Here is a 20,900-nt window from a genome sequence, read left to right as displayed (position 1 = left end):
TTCAAATTTCGGCGGTATTCATCATTTTGAGAGAATAAGTAAAAAATTCACCAATGAATTGTAAAAACGTTTATTAAAAAGCATGACTGACACATATCTTTACAATCATTACAGATTTATTAACTTAAAAATCAAAAATAAATACTACTTAAATGCAAAATTAAGGGAAAAAACCCTCTTGTTGATTTCTCTTGTCGAACATCATCCGTTTAACAATACTGATGAAAAATTTAAAGAAAGGCAGGCAAAACCACAAGCCGGCGTTCGCATAGTATACTAGAGCTGCGAAAAATAGAAGCGAATTTAAATCCAGTTTGTACCGACTTATTAAATAATAAATTAATAAAATGATAATCACTGAGAGGACTTCAAGGGCTCCTCTCACTAGACACCATGGCCTCATTCCTATAGAGCTCTTGTAGACGCTCAATTCCATATACCAAACTATGCCGTGTCCAAACCCAAACAACAAACTGCTCAATGTTATTACGTCGTTTGACAATCGAGCAGAAAGAACTGTAAAGGAATTCTTTAGTATATATGTACAAATTCAGCATTAAATGACCTGCTTACTCCATAGACTGGTTCCGCTAATGATTAAACCACACCCAAAGATAATTCTAATCTTATTTGGGTTCAACTTAATTACCAATGGCAAGGTAACGAGGAAGAAACACCAAGCGAAAGCAACGTACGTCAACAAAAAAGTAACGTTCTCGGTATTAAAAACTGCAGTTTGCTTCCAAGTGTTTTGCATGGCCATGAAAGGGGCCAAAGTTATATACAGTGTAGATACTGTGCTAGTTACCACTTTAGTAGTCAATGCCGGATAAAAATAAAGGTTTTTGGCTGCATGGTACAGAGGTCGGAATACATTGTCAATCAAACAATCTTTCATTATTCGCAATCTCCTGGTCCAAACATATTTCCTGTATGGGGCACAATGGAAACAATTCCGTCCTTTGTGCAGATTTTTCAGCTCGTGCATTACAGATATGCGCGTGTCCTCATCTTTAAAATTGGGGATGTACTCGATATGGTTTATTGGTTCTGGCTTGTGCTCATTTATCACCTCGTTTATATTAAATACTTCCCGGATGCTTTCTCGCCGTATTTGGTCTTGAATGTTTAACTCTTCGAGCTTGTCACTTATCATGCTTAAGCGCTTTGGATCTATGTAGTTAATGTTGGTTTCCTCATCTTCATTTTCTTCAGGAATACCTGGCAATATGCTCACGCCAACTTTATAAAAGTAAGCCTGAATACTAAGAGGGTTTAAATGCATTGTAGGCATTACTAAATGACCCACGCTATGCTCCGAGGCGCCATAATTTATCATCCCATCATATTGAGAAGAGGTGCTAAACTGGCTGCTATTTTCAGAAGTGGATGATTCCAGGCTAGAACTGTTTAAATGTCTGATGGGGGTAATCTCGAAAATTCGCTCATCTTCATCGCTACTAGAAGAGCTGTGATCGGGCTCAACTGAGCCGTTGAGTGAAGACTCTTCCAGACTTACAACTCTCTTCAGTTCTTTCATTTGATACGAATATCGGCTGCATCAATTGAAAAACTCTATGTGTTAACTACGACGGAACATCGTAATACCATTTGCCTTACCCAATAGTCTGGTATCTGGACATTTCTGAATTTCCTACAGGGGTAACGAAATAATCTTCAGATTTTATAAGCAGAGCTGCGGGAACGATGTGAAAGAGGAGTGAGGCAACAATCAGTTTTGCCTCATTGATTTTGTAATAAGACAGGAGCCAGAAAATGAATTGCGGCATGATGAACAGGCTCAAGGCTCTGGACACTTGGCGAATGGCTTCATATATTTTCGCGTCCATGTCCAATCGGTCGGTGGCTAAATGTCTCAACTGAGTTGAAATTATACATGAAAGTATACCTATTTCGCAAGTCATTAGTTATATTTAATTATGCTGTTTTTCACCATAGACCTTACCACCAAAAACGGTGTATATAGTGACATTATTGGGAATCATTGTGGTAATAAATAAGAACGCAGACCCAATTCCTACTATATTCCTGAAGATTCTATGTTTTTTGTCTTCGAAGTACTCAGAAATTAATCTGGCATATGGCTCTACAAATGCTGCAGCTGGAGAATATGAATATTTGTTATTCCAACGTTTACCTGATAAACTCCAACAGCAAACAAACAAAATGGAGGTCCATATGCCTTCTTCATAAGTATGAGTCCCTGAAAGGATGTACTCTGAGAGAATGATGCCATAGCAATATAATACTGAGGCAAGTAAAAACTGAAAATACAGAAGTGATGATTTTCATGGCGTTGGTCTATTACTGATAAGACACTTACTTCAATAACTCCTAAGCCAAGTTTAGCAACTAAATGCTCTTTAATACTCTTCCCTCTGCCTTGAATATCAATATTGAGATCAGAAATTGTGACTTTCTTATGCATATTATTATTTGATAATACGATGAATGAATCATTACATATTTTACAGATGAAGCAGTCTCAGCACTATTGTGTAATATATTTGTTTGCTAGATGCGAATGAGCAGCATTTAATTTACCGGTAGCCAAGAGGTCACACACGAAGAAACATTTTTTAAATTAAAATCTCTAAAAGAAGACGATTTTGGGAAAATATTGAACCACTACAACATGCACTGTAGACACCAAAGCTGTCGTGTGGATTAATGCCATTGTTTTATCTTATCTTTACTTCTTGCTGATACAGCGATAAACATGTTTCTCGCTTTATACCATCCATATCCATAACGCACGAAATTATAGTAATTAAATTTTATACGAAACATCTCAAGATAATCAGTTATTTTAAATAAACAGGAGGATTTTTGAGTAAATTGATGATGTCACAAATGGCATTGAAATTGGGTAGTAAGAATTGCAAACAGGAGAATTGGAATTATATTAATTTATAGGAGTCACAAACGTATGAAAGATTAAAACTGGGGAATTCATTGGAAAAAGGACAATAAGGAGAAGAATTGATAATTAAATATATATACTTAAATAACAAAAACTGTCTAAAAAAGTAGTGGGTGAAATTATTAACTGAGGAAAAAATGAACAATCTAAATACTTAAATAGTATAAACCAATTTTAATTTCCCTCCAGAATTAGAAGTGCAAATCAAATTGCATTCGATTTACTGCCATCTAGTAATGCTCACGTAAAGACGCAATATATGTTTTGCTCTCGACACACAAAAAACCCTTTTATTTTTCATATTAGGCTGACATGCTTATGAAGTAGAAGAGAGATGGAATGATGCTCGGAAAGTGTGAAGTGCAAATTAATCTATCCTTTCAAATTTCAATTCTGTTAACGTAAACGTCACTTCATTTGTATTTCGCGCGTTTTTATCTAACCTTTTAATTTAATTTTTTAAAGCTTCAATTTGTATGTTTGCCACATTCTTCCACTAATTTTGCATAATTCGTCCAATTGGAAATACGGTTAAATGGTTAGTAACACCACAGTTAATGCTGTATAGACATTTTTCCGTTCCATCATGCTTTGTTTTAATACATAACCTCAACAAACAGTGCTTGGTTTTTAAACAAAAATGACCAGCAAATCGTTGCCTAATAAAATAACGAAAGTGAACGAAAACCCAGAAAGACTAAGAGCTCAAAGAAGGAGCTTTGAGGTAATAAAGCATTTTGACCCTTCAAGCAATGCTTGCTCTTTATATGCCAAAATTCCCATCATTAATATTAGTGATGAAGAAGAGACCAAAATAGTAGACATACATGTAAACCGAAAACGTAATCTATTCTCATCCAAGAGACAAGGTTTAGGAGGGCGTCAGCAACGAATCACTCGTCCTTCTTCACTTCATCATAATGCTAAAGCAAGGAAACCAAAACCTTCAACACTTCAGAGCAGTTTGTCTTCAAGTGTTAAGCAATCTATAAATCTGGTTAAAATGAAGTCCAAAACCTTCCATTTAGGCAATCCCAGAAAGACTTTACATAAAAATGAGGGTCTTAAAAGTGCCATTGAAGAATCTTTGTTAAAATCAGCTAGTAGTAACTTGAAGTCTGTCGCAGAACCTGTAGTAATTCGGAAAGAACTGACCTTACAATCATTGAAACAAGAGATTTTGGAGAATAAGAAGAATTTTCCCAAACACAGAGATAAGTTTGAGATTTTAAATTTATACAAAAATGATTCTCTTATTAAAAATTTGAAAGCAGAAATTTTGAAAGTCAAAACCAATAATTTCCTACACAAAAAAATGCTGATTACAGAATTGAGATCTGAGATTTCTCAGTATAAGCAGTTCAATAAGTTTCAAGTGTATAAAAATCATGAAGAAAGCAGTAGAAATCAAAGACAAAACTGCAATGCTGATGGCAAGAAATTTAAAAACAGTTATGAAGGTGATGAAGTCATGCAAAATTATGATGGTAAGGAAAATAGTTTGGAAAAAGGAAATAAAAAATGTGGATTGGATGGAAGTAAAGAGGCTAGTTTTGATGGTAATAGTAAAACCTGTAGCAGAGAGCCAAATGCTATAAGGACAGGTAAATGAAACTACTAAAATTTTTTTTTTGTAGGTACACGCTGAATGTTCAAAAACATTCAGTGTCTACAATATTTCTTAATTTTTATCTTTAAATCTTTGCTAAGTAATGGATTTTAAAAAGTTAGTAGGAGTTAATATTTTTCTCTTTAAAGGGGTGCTTTCAGGAAAATTGGTAAAGAGGTTTCTTTGATAAATTAATCTCTCCCTGTGACTAAAAGAGAACTGACCATATTTTTTTTCAAATACCTTGTGTATTAATTTTTCTATCATTTTGATGTAAAACATCAGTTCCTGAATTTTTTTAAATATTTTTTGCATCACTTTATGGATTGAAAGGTCTGAAAATTTTTCACTTACATTTTTAAATTTATGCTACTGACTTATTGGTTTAAAACCAACTTCTCATTAAAAAGAAATTTTTAGTAATTATTTTAACTGTTAATTTAACCCCCAGTTTAACCATTTGCTTATAATTGTTTTATCTTGTAGATATAGACTCAACCTCAGACCTGACAGATCGGTAAGTAATTTAATTTAGTAAATGTTCGGCTTAAAAGGTGAAGGTGCCGGTATAACTTAAAACTATTATGAGCTTTTGATCATTGTATATTACAAAATTTGCACGTAAAAAACAAAATTTTACTGGGATCGTTGCAATAGTTGATTATTTATGTATCTGCTTTATTATTGAATGTATTTTAAGTCCCTGCCCCTTAGATGATCACGTTTTTAAATCTGTAATTTGCTATCAACAAATCTCTGCTTTAAACATCATCATGTCTCATTCTTGATATAGGACATTCGCCTTATAAACAGAGCCATACTCAAACACGCAATGAGTGGAAGTGCAAGATCAATGTTCTCCCATTTTTAAGAACCAAATTCCCGGGAAAGTGTCACGGTGAAAATCGATGATAACCCAGTGCACACAAACAGTGCGCAAATCGACTGCGACTTCATTGATTTCGGTTAATAAGTTTGCGTGAAAATAAAAGTGGGGGCGGAGTGAGGACGTGTGGCAATCTTTTGACCCGCAGGGTCGGGGAATAATTATTTTTGCATCGTGTGCATGATGTAAAATTGGGATGTTAATATCACTATGAAGATTGATCTTTGATTGCGTGTCGAGGCGGGAAAGTCACACGCCAGCATTCTCTCACAGCGCAGGGGATACATTCAAATTAAGGCAACCATTGCGAGAAATACATATGAAAATGAATACACATCGTCTATGGGTTGTGGGACAATGGCGGATCGTGAAAATTAACCGAAAACAATACAACAATGAAGCGTTCGCACTATTGTGCCCTCAGACGTCATGGACCGCGAAGCAAAACGAAGGCGGGACTTTTCCCATGGCTAAGTTTCCTTGACTCTCAGACGTGGTCGGCGTAAAATGACCTTTGTATGTTTAAGTGAAAATAGCGAAATATTGAACCAGCCGAAGAAGCGCGATAACCAGTAGCATTAATGCCATGAAATATATCTTGGAGTAGTCAAAACAAAGTTGAAATCGATAGTGGAACGTTCCTGCAAATTTTACCGGAGATTCTCGTTGTGTATCGATCCTGCGCTTAACAAGGGCGTGACGCAGGACTCTTGGACCTACCCTATCCTCGATTCAGCTTGCTTATCGATTTTCTGGGGTGCCCAGAATAACGTCCCTAGTTGTACGTTGTAGACCAAGAGAAAAGTTGAGAAATGTATAGGAAAATCTTGACGAATCAAATTGTGAACTCACCATGTTTTTGTGTATTTATACTCACTGAGGCATACATCTAAGAAAATTGATAGGGAATCAAAAGCATAATTTTATATGTGCAATATCTCCTGGGCTAAAATGTGTTCTCCCTCGCCCACCCTGTCCTGTGTGATGAAAATCAATGTGCTCATTTAGACCGAAAATGTATGGTTTTGGGGCGCGGGATTTGGGCCCTTGTTTTGTTTCCCTTGCAGCCGCTGCAGGATTTTGGCAGGGGCTACGAGGAAAAGATGAATGACGCAATATTTTTGGGGGAATTTCTGCGTAGGAATTTTGGCGTTCTAATGGAAAAGATCCTTAAAAGAAAATGTAGTAGGGGACTTATTGCCTGGGTTTTGTATTTTTGACGTTGAAACAATGAAAGCTAACGATTAGTGAAGAGGTACACCACTGTAAAGATACATAGGATGTTACAAAATCGTAACCTATATTATTCCAACTTACAAGCACTCTTAGATTATCATAGAAAGTAAATGTTTTTCCACGGTATCAATATAAATAATATAAGTGTCAGGGATAACTAATATTTGACAGATGAGTGAAGTTAGAAATCGTCACTAGTAAAGTTTTATATTGGCAAATTTAGCAGACAGGAATAAGATTTCAAAATGTTTACACTAGTTTTCCCAATCGAATATGCCAAAGGAATAAAGGGTAATCATTAAAAAGATTTCAAGTATTCGCTCAAATGCCAGAGGCATGCCTTGGATAAATTCATCTATTAATTAGCTGCGAGTCAAATGTTTCATGGTAAATAGTAAATGGCTTAATCAACGCCTTACGTTTATGGTTCGCGTTCGACTGCGAGGTTTTTCTTAATGATCATAAGTTATGAGCACATGCAACTTAATCTATTTGACATTTGTTGAATCTAACCACAGTGTCTATTATATGTTATATTATATATATAAACATCTGCTTTCCATGGTGAATCGATATTTTGTACTAAGTTGGATGACACAGTGTTGTCCAGTTAAATGTTATCGATTTAGTACGTGTGATGCGCCTCAAACGTTTAGTTGATCTTTTATTTTGTTTGGGAATAACTCTTCATACAAAAGTAAGGGTTTTTGAGACGGTGGAAAAATAACTGAAAATAACATTGACCTTGAACTAAGGGCTTAGTCCAGAACCCTTTTGACTGTTTGGGGGGGGTCTGGGTAACCAGTGCCATTGTATTCAGAATCTAGGAAAAACAGCTATAAACACGAAAATTAACAGTAACTGCTAATCCGAACTAAAGTGCATAACATGTGTGTTATGTACATATGTGTAACACTGGAAATTCCGATTGAGGCGAGGAATCTTTAGCGTATTTCACATATCTTACATATTTACATTTCATACACTTTAGTCCTGTTGGTTTTCGTTTTTATAATAATGTTTCCCTAGGTTCTAAAGACGAGGTTCAGACTTCAACGAGGGTTTTAGTCCAAGCCCTTACTACAAGGCGAATGTTTTCAGTTAGTTTTAACTGAGAATAGTGTGTATTTCTTTAATTTCAACAACCTCTACTTGTGTGTGGGGCGTTATTCTCAAACAAAAAAACACGGTGCTTTATTTGATAAATCGTATGTTGAATTTATTCTGAGTTTATTCAACACTATACATATAATGCTCAATATTTTTAAAATAGGGCCCAGTCAACCTACTATAGGCATGACTGTATTTCAAAGTCATATCTGCAGTCATTTAAATGCTATCGAATTCTACATCGAGATGTAGTATGTACATAGTTACATACATATACAGGGTGTCCCAGATAAGGATGAACAGCATGGGGATCTTGGAAACGGTAATAGATACAAAATGGTTTAAATTGGGAAAAAGTTGGGCAATTTAAAGCAAATTAATAATCTGTTTTTATATCGACGAAATTCCGAATGGTTACGAAGATATCCGGAAAAAAACGAATTTGGCGGTTTTCGTTTTTTGCAAATAACTCTTATACGGTTATAGTTAGAGGAATAAAAGTTTTACATTATTAAAGCACTTTTTTGAGAACTGTTTAGCAGTGTTGCCAGTTTTCTTGTTACATCCTTACTTTCGGAGAAAAATGAGTAAACTTTTGATTTTCATATGGGCGTGATATCAATTATTTATATTTTCAAAATCGTCATAAAATTCCCTTTTCAGCCATGCATTACATTTAATATTTTTCTCAGAAACTCTATGAGTTATAGCCATTAAAGCATTTTTTGATAAGCATACCTATGCCTGGAAAATAATGGTGGTTTATTTGAACATTTGTTATAATTTGAGATTTTGATTCGATCCAAGTTTAGCCGCATTGTTGTTATTAAATACATAATTTGAAACAATTATTTTTTTAATTTTAGGGTGATACCAGTAATATATTTATACTTTTAAATAATGTTGACGTTTCCACAGCATTCATTTATTTAATGTGCACCATTACTATAAGTCAAAATCATGGCCTACTTATCAAAAAATGCTTTAATGGCTATAACTCATAGAGTTTCTGAGAAAAATATTAAATGTAATGCATGGCTGAAAAGGGAATTTTATGACGATTTTGAAAATATAAATAATTGATATCACGCCCATATGAAAATCAAAAGTTTACTCATTTTTCTCCGAAAGTAAGGATGTAACAAGAAAACTGGCAACACTGCTAAACAGTTCTCAAAAAAGTGCTTTAATAATGTAAAACTTTTATTCCTCTAACTATAACCGTATAAGAGTTATTTGCAAAAAACGAAAACCGCCAAATTCGTTTTTTTCCGGATATCTTCGTAACCATTCGGAATTTCGTCGATATAAAAACAGATTATTAATTTGCTTTAAATTGCCTAACTTTTTCCCAATTTAAACCATTTTGTATCTATTACCGTTTCCGAGATCCCCATGCTGTTCATCCTTATCTGGGACACCCTGTATATCTGAAATGTGGTCGCAGATTTATTTTGTACTTTTTTCAGGACTGGTAAGATGGTAAGATTTATTGGTTCAATTTATTTGTCTGTCAAAAAAGTATTTTTGTAGTGAGATCCCAAACTATTGAAATGGTCTTCTTTAAAAAATTACACAGACAGCAAGTATTTGAATAATAATTTACCCATTTATGAGCGATAAAGTTAACACAAAAAAAATCTAATCGAGTCTCCCATAAAGGAAATCAGCAAATTTAAATGCAGAGGATCTCCTCGTTGCTCCTCAGAACCGTTCCAACAAATCTTTGTTCCAGTCCCACACAGGAACGATTTCATAGTGAATATAAATGTTGGACATCTTGCTATAGTTGCAATGTGAGGCCCGGCGAAGAAGCTTCTGGAAGCGAATGTGGGTTTAGTGGACCTGAACATGCTTGAAATAAGCAATGGATATAAAAATTGCGGAGGTTGAAAGCCCCAAGTTGATCGTTATGCAGGTCGAGTCGCGAACGCCCTGAAAACGTAGCTCCAGCAGCATCTCAGGCGAAAGGACTCGTCCCTGTGAAGTGGACATTAAAACCGAGAGTCACGAACCGGCCCCCCAACAAAAAACGGACCCGTAACTTGCATCGACGACCGCCGGCGGGCCCCAAACGTGATCAGCTTGGGAACGGAATACAATGGCCACTACGGAGGGAATACGGAATGAACTCCTTAGAGGCAGAGGTGGCACGTTTGATTTATTAAATGGCGAAATCAAGGTTTTCCTTCATTAGAACAGAGTGTGTAGATGGTTAATTAGTCGAATACCAGAGGGCAATAAATGGAGGCAAAGCTTGTTCGCAAGTTTCACCTTGTGCGGGCACCATCATGTGGACTTGATATTTATATATGTGGGATGAGGAATTTAAAACACATTGGATTGCAAAAAAATAGTTATATTACAATGTGGAGGATGTGTCGGAAGAAAACAGAGACTTGTTTGCAAGAATGGCTAGAGACAGTCAAGAAATAAAAGAAACAAATTTGAATGAAATTCACACTAATTTTGTACCTTGTTTTATACATATGTATTCTTGTTTTGATTGTGAAAAGCGCGTCATATACAAATTAGGGTTGTTGGAGCAATAGAATTTTGTATTGTTCTCAGTTAAAACTAACTGAGAATAACACTCGCTCTTTACTAAGGGTTCGGATGAAAACCCTTCTTAATGTTTCGGTGATAAATCTATCATCGTTTTCAGAACATAGAAAAAGCTGCTAGAAGAATGAAAATTTAGAAGTAACTAAAATTTATGGAAGGTGTGATTTTTGTGGAAATTTATGTGTGTAAAATGTGTTAAATTTGGAAATTTCTTCGGTAAATAATTGTTGTATGGGAGACAATGGGGATCCACTGGCCATCCTTGACTTTTGCTGATAATATTCATTTTGATATTGAAAATAAGTTTTTCTCACACAAACCGTTAATTACCCCATGATAGTGTTTACGTTTAGTTTAGTGGGTTCTTCAATATTTACGTCTTTTTTAAGCTTATTTTTGGCAATTCAAAGTTTTGTGAACTGGAACATTTGTGAATAACCCAGAAAGGTCAAAACTTACCAACGCGTAATATGGGGCCAAATGTATATGTTCTAATTTTTCTAAAAAATACCTACAATATTTAATGTAAAAATCTGTGTTTCCTACTAATGAATTTAAGATATCTAATAAAAATCTACACAGTGAATGTGGACGAGTTTATGCTACTAACAATAGGTCTTAAGGGTATATTATTTTTGTAGATCTTATGAATACCGTAAAAATTAAGAGTTTTACTATTACTGTTGTGGCGTGTTAATTTGTATTTGTCTGCATCTGTGAAACTCCATACTATTTTCTACAACGTTCCAAAACCCCTACATGTGTGTGTGACGTGTTATTCCTAACCAAAATAACAGAAAACAATGAACAATCCGCCTCAAACGTATAGAACATACTTATTTCTGAATTATTTACGTAAAATAAGGTACGCCAATGAACGCGAAAATAAGACTTAAAAAAGCACCATGCGAGGAAAAGAAAAAATCGACTCAAGGTTCTCGGTACGGTTAACATACCTGGAGACCCATTATCTGCGAGTAAATGATGGCCGAATTATTTCAGCCACTTGCAAATCCGGTTTCACTCGATCGAATCGCTGAGTAATTATCACACGCACCAGGACTCTTGACAGAGTTTTTAGACCGATTTCCACTGTGACGTATGATAACCCAATCGCACCTGAATCTAAATAGAACTCATAGAGAATTAACTCAAATTATGTGGTATTGTTGGAAAAAAACATAGTTCTCATCGATAAAGCTACCGATAAAACCCAAATTAATGATGTAAATATTACAAGAATAAAAACGAAGCTACGTAAGAATAATATAAAATTATTGAACAAAACATTCTCAACATCTTGAAAAAATAATCATTAAAGTAGAAGGGCCGGAGCAGGAGGAGAAAAACCTTTCAATTTTCTGTGAATTCAGGACAAGAAGGTTATCTCTCCAAAAGGTATTAATTCTATAAATAGTTATTGAGTTACTTAAAAGACAACCTCGATATTTAACACATGAAAAAAGTCGATGATCTGAATCAAGGACACTGGAATATGTTTGGCATTGGATTTGTTAAAATTCGAAAAAAATTGATTTAAGTTAGTGGATTGTATTTCGAATATGAAAATATCACAGTGTTATTGCTGGCTTTTGGTTTATTATGAATTTTATATGAGGAGCATCGTATGAATTAAATGTTTTAATTTGCTTGATCGTAATACATATGGCATAATACCTTTAAAGACTGACAGACAAATATGGCCTTCACAATCGTAAGACAAATAAATTTCCGGAAGAGACATCTCAACACGCTGAGAAGGGCAGAAAAGACCGGTTTCAAAGTCGATGTTCCCCCTTGGAGCCATAAAATTATCGCCCCAAGGATTACCGGATTTCGGCAAGAAGATCCGGCCCGTAAATATTCAATAAGATAAAGAGGCCCTTCGAATAAAGACTCTATAGAATTGTTACGTCATACAGTGGTTCAGTTTTCTCATTTTGCTATCAAAGAAAAAACGTTCGTTATTGTCATCGTTTTAACTAGAAAAATCGCTAATTTTAAAATCTCCATAGAATCCAATTTATTGTCAAATTTAAAAATTCTTTCAGAAACACAAGGTAGGGGCATATCTACAAGGTATCTGCAGCTCGACTCCAGAAGCGGGAGATCTTGCTAATCAAAATAGGAGGTCGGTTAAATTATTAAATACGCGGTATCAAATTTTAAAAAATCTGATGACTTCTGTAGGGTGTCGACTAAATGACAAGTTTACCTGAGCTTGTACCTTTTATGGTTGTCAAGTTCCTTATGTTTGATCTTCAGAAACGATTACCCTGTATACTTAAATTGATGGACTAAAAATTTGGCCGTCATTTTCCTAATTTTGTCCCACGTCCCGTCATACGCCAAGCCTATAGTTATACACCTTTTCTTACCACGTGTCTTAGGACATCAGGCCCATTGTTCGTGGAGTTATTTTTCTAAAAGGGGTCCCTCGGCAGATGTCTTAAAACGAAAATAAGACGGTGGCAGCTGCTGTTGTGTGTTTAGCTTACATTGTTAGAGTTTTGCGTAAGAATGGGTGATTTTGGCCTAGTAGACCATCGTAACTGTAAGTTGTGTAAATTTCACTTTTGTCTGTTAACGGGGGTGTTACTTTTAGAAATTACAAAAGATAGTTTCAGACAATGCCTACAACAGTTTTTTTTTAAAGCCAATGGGATTTTGATGTTTGAAACAGGATTTGAAATAAAACTATACTGTTTTATGTAAAAAAGCAATGCAAATTAAAAGGAAACTGTTAAAAGACATCCTTTTATTGCATTTCCAATTTCTTCCAAAATGATAAGGTATCAATTTACTGTATATACAGAAAAGACACGTATTAGGAAGTTTTTTTTTTTGAAATAAGCTAAACATCCTCGTGCATGAAATCGAAAGAGATAATGGAATTTTCCAAATCAGACAAACCACTTTTTACTACTTTGATCGCCTATTCATTTTGCATTATTTCAATTATTCCACAAATGGACGATTTTTTTTCGGGGTTGGGTAAGAAAATTCTTATACAAAAAACAAATTTTTTTACTTGTTTTCCACTAAAATACGCGCTTATGTAGATTAAAACATGTTGTTTGTATTATCAATATTATCAATAATTCACACTTCTGGAAGTATCATATAAATAATTTGCCTGTTTACACTACTAGGTTGTTCATACTAGCGCGAGTATCTTGTATCTAGACTTTCGTGTCCATTTACAATGTGAAATAATAAAGTCGGGCATTCTATTTGAAAAAAAACTTGAACGTCATATTTAATTTTTGATACCCACTGTATATTTCATTTTTTATAAGATGCGCATTTAAAAATAAAGGGGTACATCGCTGAAAATATTTTTTTAACATTACTGTCAGAATTATAAATAAATTAGTTCCATGTTTTTGCCGCGCGTATACAAATATGCTCTATTACAATTGATATACATATAAAGTGAGAAATAAACATTAAAAATATAGGCTTTATAAGAAGACAAACATGTAATAAATGGAAATGTACTAAAACAATTAATATTTAAATTGAGAAATAAAAAAAAAATTAATGCCTCCTGTGAGGTTTGAACTCACGACCCCTGGTTTACGAGACCAGTGCTCTACCACTGAGCTAAAGAGGCTGCTGATGTTTGTCGGCTACAAGGTTGGTTTTCTTATCGCGCGAGTCCACACGATTGTGAGGATATTTTGCGACTGACTGCGCCGGCTCTAGTGTGGCAATATTCAGTTGCCTTCTTCAATTAAATTTTTTCCCCGTGTTTAATGTGCTATTTTCGACAATAATCTGCGTGCGGTTTTTTTTTTACACGCACACTTGTGGTTTAGTTGGCAGAAGTGGGCTGTAAATACGTTAGTTTACCGCACGATTATATGCAAATTTTTGTTTTATATTTCGAAAAAAATTGTCAAACGACTTGAAGTGCTTAAACAACTGCCATATCTAGGTGTGTTCATTTATCACAAGTATGATATAATATGGTTCAAAGAATCAAAGGTCTTCAAAATTTAAAGAAAATAACTGCGCTTCGCATTAAAAAAACTGAATTTGATGACAATTCCGAAGTTTCGAAATGTTTCATTTTCAAATTTGATTAAAGCTGTTTCTGAAATAAATCCACAGAATTGAAGCAATTTATTTTTCGAACACTTTCAAATATAGTCGGAATTTTTTACAACTGAAAACATCTCTACCCCGACTTAACCGACTTCGCATCTCTGGCGATTTACGAGATCGCTAGGCCATTTGCCGGTAATGACATCAAAATGATTTATAAAAATAAAGCCTGGAATTTTCAAGGCTGACAAATTCACCTCATTGTGATGGCACCTCCGAGGACCGTTCGTCAAATTAAAAAAATCATTTTTAATAATTTGGCAGTAAGATCGAAATTCCAGGTTTGTTAAATACGATTGATTTTGGATATTGAAAAAATTATTGGAAAGACAAAAAATTAATGTAGCTCTTGGAGGGTAAAACGCAAACATAAGATAGCAAGTAACTCTGACCTTTAATTTAACATAAAATTCCATGTGAGATTATGATTTGTTACTTACTTCCTTAGGTTTGTTTACGTTTCGCGTTCATTGGTTGCTAAACTTCTCGATGGGGAACTAATAATACTTGCTATTGCTAAATATACATATATTATATGTCTAATATAGTGTTAGGAGTAAGAACTATCTATTTATTATAACTTTAATGGCGAATTTGTGTGTCTAAAAAGTGCACACTAAAAAGTACGACAAAATGGTTGTTTAAACCTATCTGCGTATGTATGACTCGTTGCAAAATGCTATAAAAAACAAAGACAATGGAAAACCTAACTGGACGAATATCTGAATGGTCGGATCTCCCGTAAAATGGTGTTCTAAACTACTCGAAATTAAGAGTGACATTGTCTTAAAATGAACTGAAAATGTATTTCTTAGAGTTTGTCTACTTACTTAACTTAATTATCACATCCTTAGCCTTGAAATATAATTTTAACGTTTTCTTAATGTACAATTACCCACAAATGTGAAATCGCTCGTACATGTGCAAAATAGATATAGATAAAGTTAAATGGAGTTACTAATCAACTAAAATCATTTAATACGGATAGCTAATAGAATGAAAAGTATGACGTAGGGTAAGGAGTGCGGTTATTACATATGATTGGTTAGAGTCAAACATGTCATCAACCGATGTTAGAAATTCGTCTGACCCGGTCATACTTAAAAACATGGAGTATCACGTAATTTATAACCCAAACAAACTGAACACTGATTATAAGAAATAACTAAGTATTGATAATTGCACGAGACAAATAATATACAGGGCAGGATTGAGAGATAATTGTGTCCTGAATATCCGGAATTAGTTCGAGTGATTTTTTACTAATTCGTTGCAGTCATATTTCGACACTTTAAACAGTTAGTGTGGTCTACACCCTTTCTGAACATTTTAATTACAAATAGATAAATGAATTGCGACCCTCTGAGAGATAATAAATAATGGACTAAAAATCACTCTGTATTGCGCGAAGCACGTGAATTTAACATGGTATCACCCGGTAAACACGCGCTGACGTAATTGTTTTTCCTTTCTTTCTTCGGTCCATTATATCAACTATACAGTGTTGTCGTTTGTAATTAAGTAGCTACATAAAAATAATAATCGGTCGCCAAAATAGAAAGAAGGCGCGTCCTTTGCCAAAAAAATTTAAAGAAGTCCCGATTCAGGTCCACGTGCTGGTATTTCTGACCAAGGAATGACAGATCGTTTTATTTTCGTCTGGCATGGTAGTATTTTTAAATGTGATGCTTCGCTGGTAACACCGGGTATACGCCAAGACGTCGTTTTTATCATTTGTTGATAAGGAGTAAAAACGACGAGATGTTTGTGGCCTTTGAAACTCCGGTTTGTTTTTCGTCCTTCAGTGTTATGTATGATAATACGAAACAATAATTAACGTTTTTTGATTGTGCATAATAACAGCCGCTGGCCTAAATTATGGACGTTTATCGACAAAACAGTTATATTTTTATTGGATGGTGTAACGTTAATCGCGTAGCTATTTTAGAAACTAATGCAGTTAAAACTTTAATAATTAAATTAGAATCCGGTTTTTGACGCAAATCGTTAAACATGAACAATCTTATGCCTTTCATATGACTTGGGATTTTTTTAGTTTAGCTATCAATGCTCCGTTAACAATAAATTCTAGTGGGCGCATATGCTCTTTAAGGTTAGTTCGGATTTGTTTAGGTCAGCTGCAGAGACTTCCCCTCTGATTTATCCCTACAGCCCATCGGCTTTTCTTTTAAAGAAAGAATGGGTATATTAGTTTTCCCTTCAATTCTAAGTACTATTCTACACGCTGCCACATCGCAGCGCCACCAATCAATCCACCAAACCGTATCTTTACTAACCAAATTAGTCAATATTTGCCAACCAAACAAACCAAGTCAGATAACTAGCTATTTTTACCATGCCATAATTATATAATAACACATTTAATATTTTCCCTCGTTTTACGTAAATCTCACATCGAACATGACGCACGAGATGGCCTTAGCCCGACTACTGGCCATCTTATCTCCTGCAATGCCATAGGTAACTGAACCGAAAAATAGCAGTTATTTTACGTGTTTGTATTGAGTGTGTTTGAATGGAAGTGTTATCACCTCAGTGATAATCCTGATTGCAACATGTGATGTTGATTCTAACGACGCCATTGTTCTAATTGATACGAGACCGTAAATTTGTCAGGCATTACAATTTAATGTGCTAAAGGGAAGTTTTCTGGAATGTTTGATCAAGAGTTGCCTTATCGGTTTAAGTCGAGGTTCAGTTGTACAAGAGATGTTAGCTGAGTTATCTTGACATGTGTAGGCTTTTGATAGGTCATGATTGGCGTCAAAGCTACTAGATATAATAAGTGCAAAACACCCAAAATATACTTGCGACTATTTCCGGCATGCATTGTACTGGGTATGTGAGGCTACGGGATTCCTAAAAAAAAAACGGTGTCATGATATTAGCAGCCGTATATGGTCAACACTGGTATTCTATGTTAGGAAAGATGGTATACGTTCAATATTCTACATTTCCTTAAGGCGACGCTTTTCGGATATAGTAAATTAGTACTATTTTTGGACGTAGAATATGTGATTAAAGCCTTACTTCAAAAGTCAGATATCCTGTATAAAAAAAGAATACAACAAGTTTGAATTTCAGGATACAATTAGAGTGTACGAAGAGATTTAAAAAAATCGGCAACAGAATTTTCTGGGAACCCCCTGTGAGGATAAAATTAACACATTAAGTGAGCCTGTTCATTCTGCTTTGAATAGTATAGAGTTTTGTAGTATTATGTCTAATCGTTTTCAGTAAACGAATTATACGTGTTCTATAAGAATAATGTGTGAGGCGGACAAATAACCTTAATTCCTTAATTTCACACTTTTTACCCACTGAAGTTGAGGTAAATTGTAAATTCCTCGTTTTACACATTAAAACATAAATAATTCATTTGCATGGAATCGATACAGATAATATCACAAACCCCTACACTTTTGAAATCAGTATGAAGAAGCCCATATAGTACAAGAATAATATACAGGACGTTCAATTCCAAATTTGAAATTTTTAATTGTGGCTTTTTTTATTTATGGTGAATCGCCTTTTTAAGAGTAATTCTAAATTCTAAATATCCCAATACCCCGACTGAACGACCCTGTAGATGGGTTCGATGACGTATATCCACATATGTATCTCTAGAGAGTGATCATTGGTGGGTGATCATTGGCGAGTTTTATTGATGGAGCATTGCCGTAGGGGCAGGACCTGTGCCAAATTTTGTCTGCCAATTGGATTAGAAAACAAGATCACCTACGTGTGCATTTCGATTTTCACTGGAATCTCTGAAAATAGCCAATGGATGGCCCCTACCAGCGGCCCACACTACAGCGAAGTGCAACACTAGAATAATTGAATTTTAACGACCATAGTCACGCCAGGTAAGCGAAAATAGTCAATGAGGAAAATGTTGCGTTGCCACATAAGTTTACAATTTACATGTAGGAAAAACGATATATTGACGAGTTGCGTAGATAAAATTGAACTTAAAAAAAAACTTGCTAATTTCAATGTTTTTATTGAAAAAAAAACATTAAAAAAATTTAATAGAAACATTTCTCAAAAAAGAGGCTAGATGTGTCTGCTGGCAACGTCGCACTGTAAAGGAAAAAGGACGAGGAAGATATAACATTGGGGAGCTGGCTAAAATTAACCGACACGCAAATCGGTAGAGGAAGGGTCTGAACTAAAATTAATCACAAAAAAACACGCAAACGAACTTGCGTTTCAATGCGGACCAGACGGGAAAGGCATGGCGCTGGCTGTAAAGTCAGTTAACAGAGGAAGCGGACCTAAAAATACACGCTTAATGGTGTAGTAAAAATATACACACATACATTCAAAGTTTTCCAAGCTTGGCAAACGCTTGCTGTATGCCAAATACACGTCTAATAATATTTTGGTTACTCGAATTTCATCAGGTTGTTCAATGTAGGGAAAAATTTTTAAGTATGAAACTACAAACGTATGAATTAAATACATCCAACAAACGAAAATACGAGACTTTTTTGTCTCTAATATTTTAAAGGACATTCCTGATCATCATTCATCCCGGCTACTCCATTAATTTTCCAGAGTACACTCTTTGTATTCCAACAGCACATTAGAACCATCTCGACTGAACTTCTGCGACTATTTCCTGGGATTAAACTTGACAATACCGCGATAGAGCCTCAATCTTGTTGCGTGGGTGTGGGTGAGCTTTAGCGCGATGAGTCGTCATCGATTTTGTGACGTCAGAGACGGTACAGTCCCTGACAAATGATACGGAATCTCATGTGGATACACTCTGGAAAGTTCCATTGATTTTGGATAAGGCTACTTGTTGGGATTGAATTAAAGAAAAAAGTTTCTGTGTGTGAAACTACGACAAGGATTCAGAATAATTCTTGAGAAAAGTGGGCGTAAGATCCTTGCCAAGAAACATATTAATCGATCTAAAATGTTTTTCTCAATGACCTTTACGTAGTAATTCGAAATATCTGACAAATAACGACAGTATGTAAGTTTTTGCGCGTACTTTTATCTTGCATTGTTGCCATGCACGGGTACTATAAATACGGCGAAGGTAAATAGGCGATAAGCCCTTATCATGTATTAAGCGTTTTCTAGTAAAACTGCGTAATACGAAAATAAAAATTAGGACAATAACATCTGCTGGATTAAAGACAAATCCGAGATAGATAAGGTAATTAAACAGCCATCATCAGACAGACGGGGCGTGCAGGCTGATAACTACGAGTGGATCTGCAAGTAAATAATTCCACTCACGAGTATTGAATTGATTAGGCCCATGGAAAGTTTGACGAGATCGCCGTTGCCAAGTGTGTATTGTGTCGATTGATGATGTGGACAACTAAACCGTTAATCAGCAGATCCTCCAATTTATTATTTCTTTAGATCACTTAAGGATTTTATTTAGATCAATGATAAGCACCTTCTTGACATTATTCGGAATCAACTTGCGTCATTACATTACTTCCATTTTTTGGGAAAACTTTTTGCTGAGGTACCCAGCACGTACGCCAAACAGAAGTTATTTATGGAAATACAGATTTGAAACTCAGAAGCAGCAATAAATAACGTGTTCCTCGGCACACTGAATGTTTATATTTCGAATTACTGGTAAAGTTAAACAGTTTACACGGTACGTTTTGCGGTAAAGACATCTTTATGACTTATCAAACAGCCGGTCTTGTTTATTTTCCGAAGGAGTTACTTGGCATGACTTCACCTTGTAATATAAACTCTTGAAAATCTCAGACGTGAGCAATAATGTTGTTGGTAGTTGGGTAAAATTAGAACAATTTCGTAAATCCTCAAAAACGAAGGGGAACAAATTGAAATCGGTGTACAAGGTGGTGCCTTCTATACTATAACAATACTAGTTATTTATGTAACAAGTAAATTAAACCATTGTTTATTCACGAGAAGAATAATCGAGTCTCCGAGCGTTAGCGAGTGGCCCAAGTGCTTTAAGCTTGGAATAAACAGATTGATGCCATGAGTTTTATACAAGATTTAATTCAATTTTTGTCCTAACTATTTTCATTAGCTTTATAAGACACCGTTATTGGGTGTGTTGAATGACTGTAAAGTGGATTTTCTCGCCCTGTTTCTAAAAGCACTTGAATAATAGATTAATAATAATATGTATTTGGCTCATTATTTACCTAGCAAGCTAATCCGTTACAATGTCATACCCAATTGCTGTTTTATTTGTGGTTATAACGGAATTTAATGTCAAATCAAACGTCACAATTGACGTTAGGAGTCGTCACCCGTGGTTTTTTTGTATTTTGGGTTTTATTTATTCTTATTTTAGGGAAATTTATTGTACTTTTGTAAAATCTAGTTAAGTCTAGTAGTAAGAAAACTGTATACTGCGTTGTGCATTGCTGGCGTGAACTATTTCTGACTGTCATGTCAGTAGT

The 20,900-nt window shown here is 35.0% G+C and overlaps 2 protein-coding genes and 1 non-coding gene across 8 annotated transcripts in view; 1 reads left to right on the top strand and 2 right to left on the bottom strand.

Moving 5' to 3' along the window:
- Positions 1–56: 56 nt before the first annotated feature.
- LOC136413095 (uncharacterized) lies at positions 57–2,712 on the bottom strand. Of its 3 annotated transcripts, XM_066396465.1 has the most exons (7): positions 2,345–2,712; positions 2,159–2,285; positions 1,967–2,107; positions 1,621–1,909; positions 574–1,556; positions 359–516; positions 99–282 (listed from the first exon to the last, which is right to left on the bottom strand). In XM_066396465.1, the coding sequence occupies exons 1-7, from the start codon at positions 2,447–2,449 to the stop codon at positions 277–279; spliced, it is 1,809 nt and encodes a 602-aa protein (XP_066252562.1). In that variant the 5' UTR covers positions 2,450–2,712; the 3' UTR covers positions 99–276. The 3 variants fall into 3 exon arrangements, with proteins under 3 accessions (XP_066252561.1, XP_066252563.1, XP_066252562.1); XM_066396464.1 differs by having other exon boundaries at positions 57–516; XM_066396466.1 differs by having other exon boundaries at positions 57–516; positions 1,967–2,094; positions 2,345–2,711.
- A 784-nt stretch (positions 2,713–3,496) lies between these two features.
- Positions 3,497–20,900, top strand: part of LOC136413217 (uncharacterized) — a 34,369-nt gene continuing 16,965 nt past the window's right edge. For all 4 annotated transcript variants that reach the window (XR_010752462.1, XR_010752461.1, XM_066396624.1 and 1 more), the window contains exons 1-2: positions 3,497–4,548; positions 5,040–5,070. Coding sequence is in view for 2 of the 4 variants with exons in the window: in XM_066396624.1 (XP_066252721.1) it covers positions 3,585–4,548; positions 5,040–5,070 (995 nt within the window). In the remaining 2 variants the exon portion in view is untranslated. The remainder of the gene's footprint in view (positions 4,549–5,039; positions 5,071–20,900) is intronic.
- Positions 13,895–13,966, bottom strand: TRNAT-CGU (transfer RNA threonine (anticodon CGU)). The gene has a single exon. It is a non-coding gene; the product is annotated as a tRNA-Thr (tRNA).

The sequence above is a fragment of the Euwallacea similis genome, chromosome 13 (assembly GCF_039881205.1).
Source record: "Euwallacea similis isolate ESF13 chromosome 13, ESF131.1, whole genome shotgun sequence".
Taxonomy (NCBI): Eukaryota; Metazoa; Arthropoda; class Insecta; order Coleoptera; family Curculionidae; genus Euwallacea; species Euwallacea similis.
Note: the sequence above shows the minus strand (reverse complement) of the source record. Positions and strands in the feature narration are given on the sequence as shown.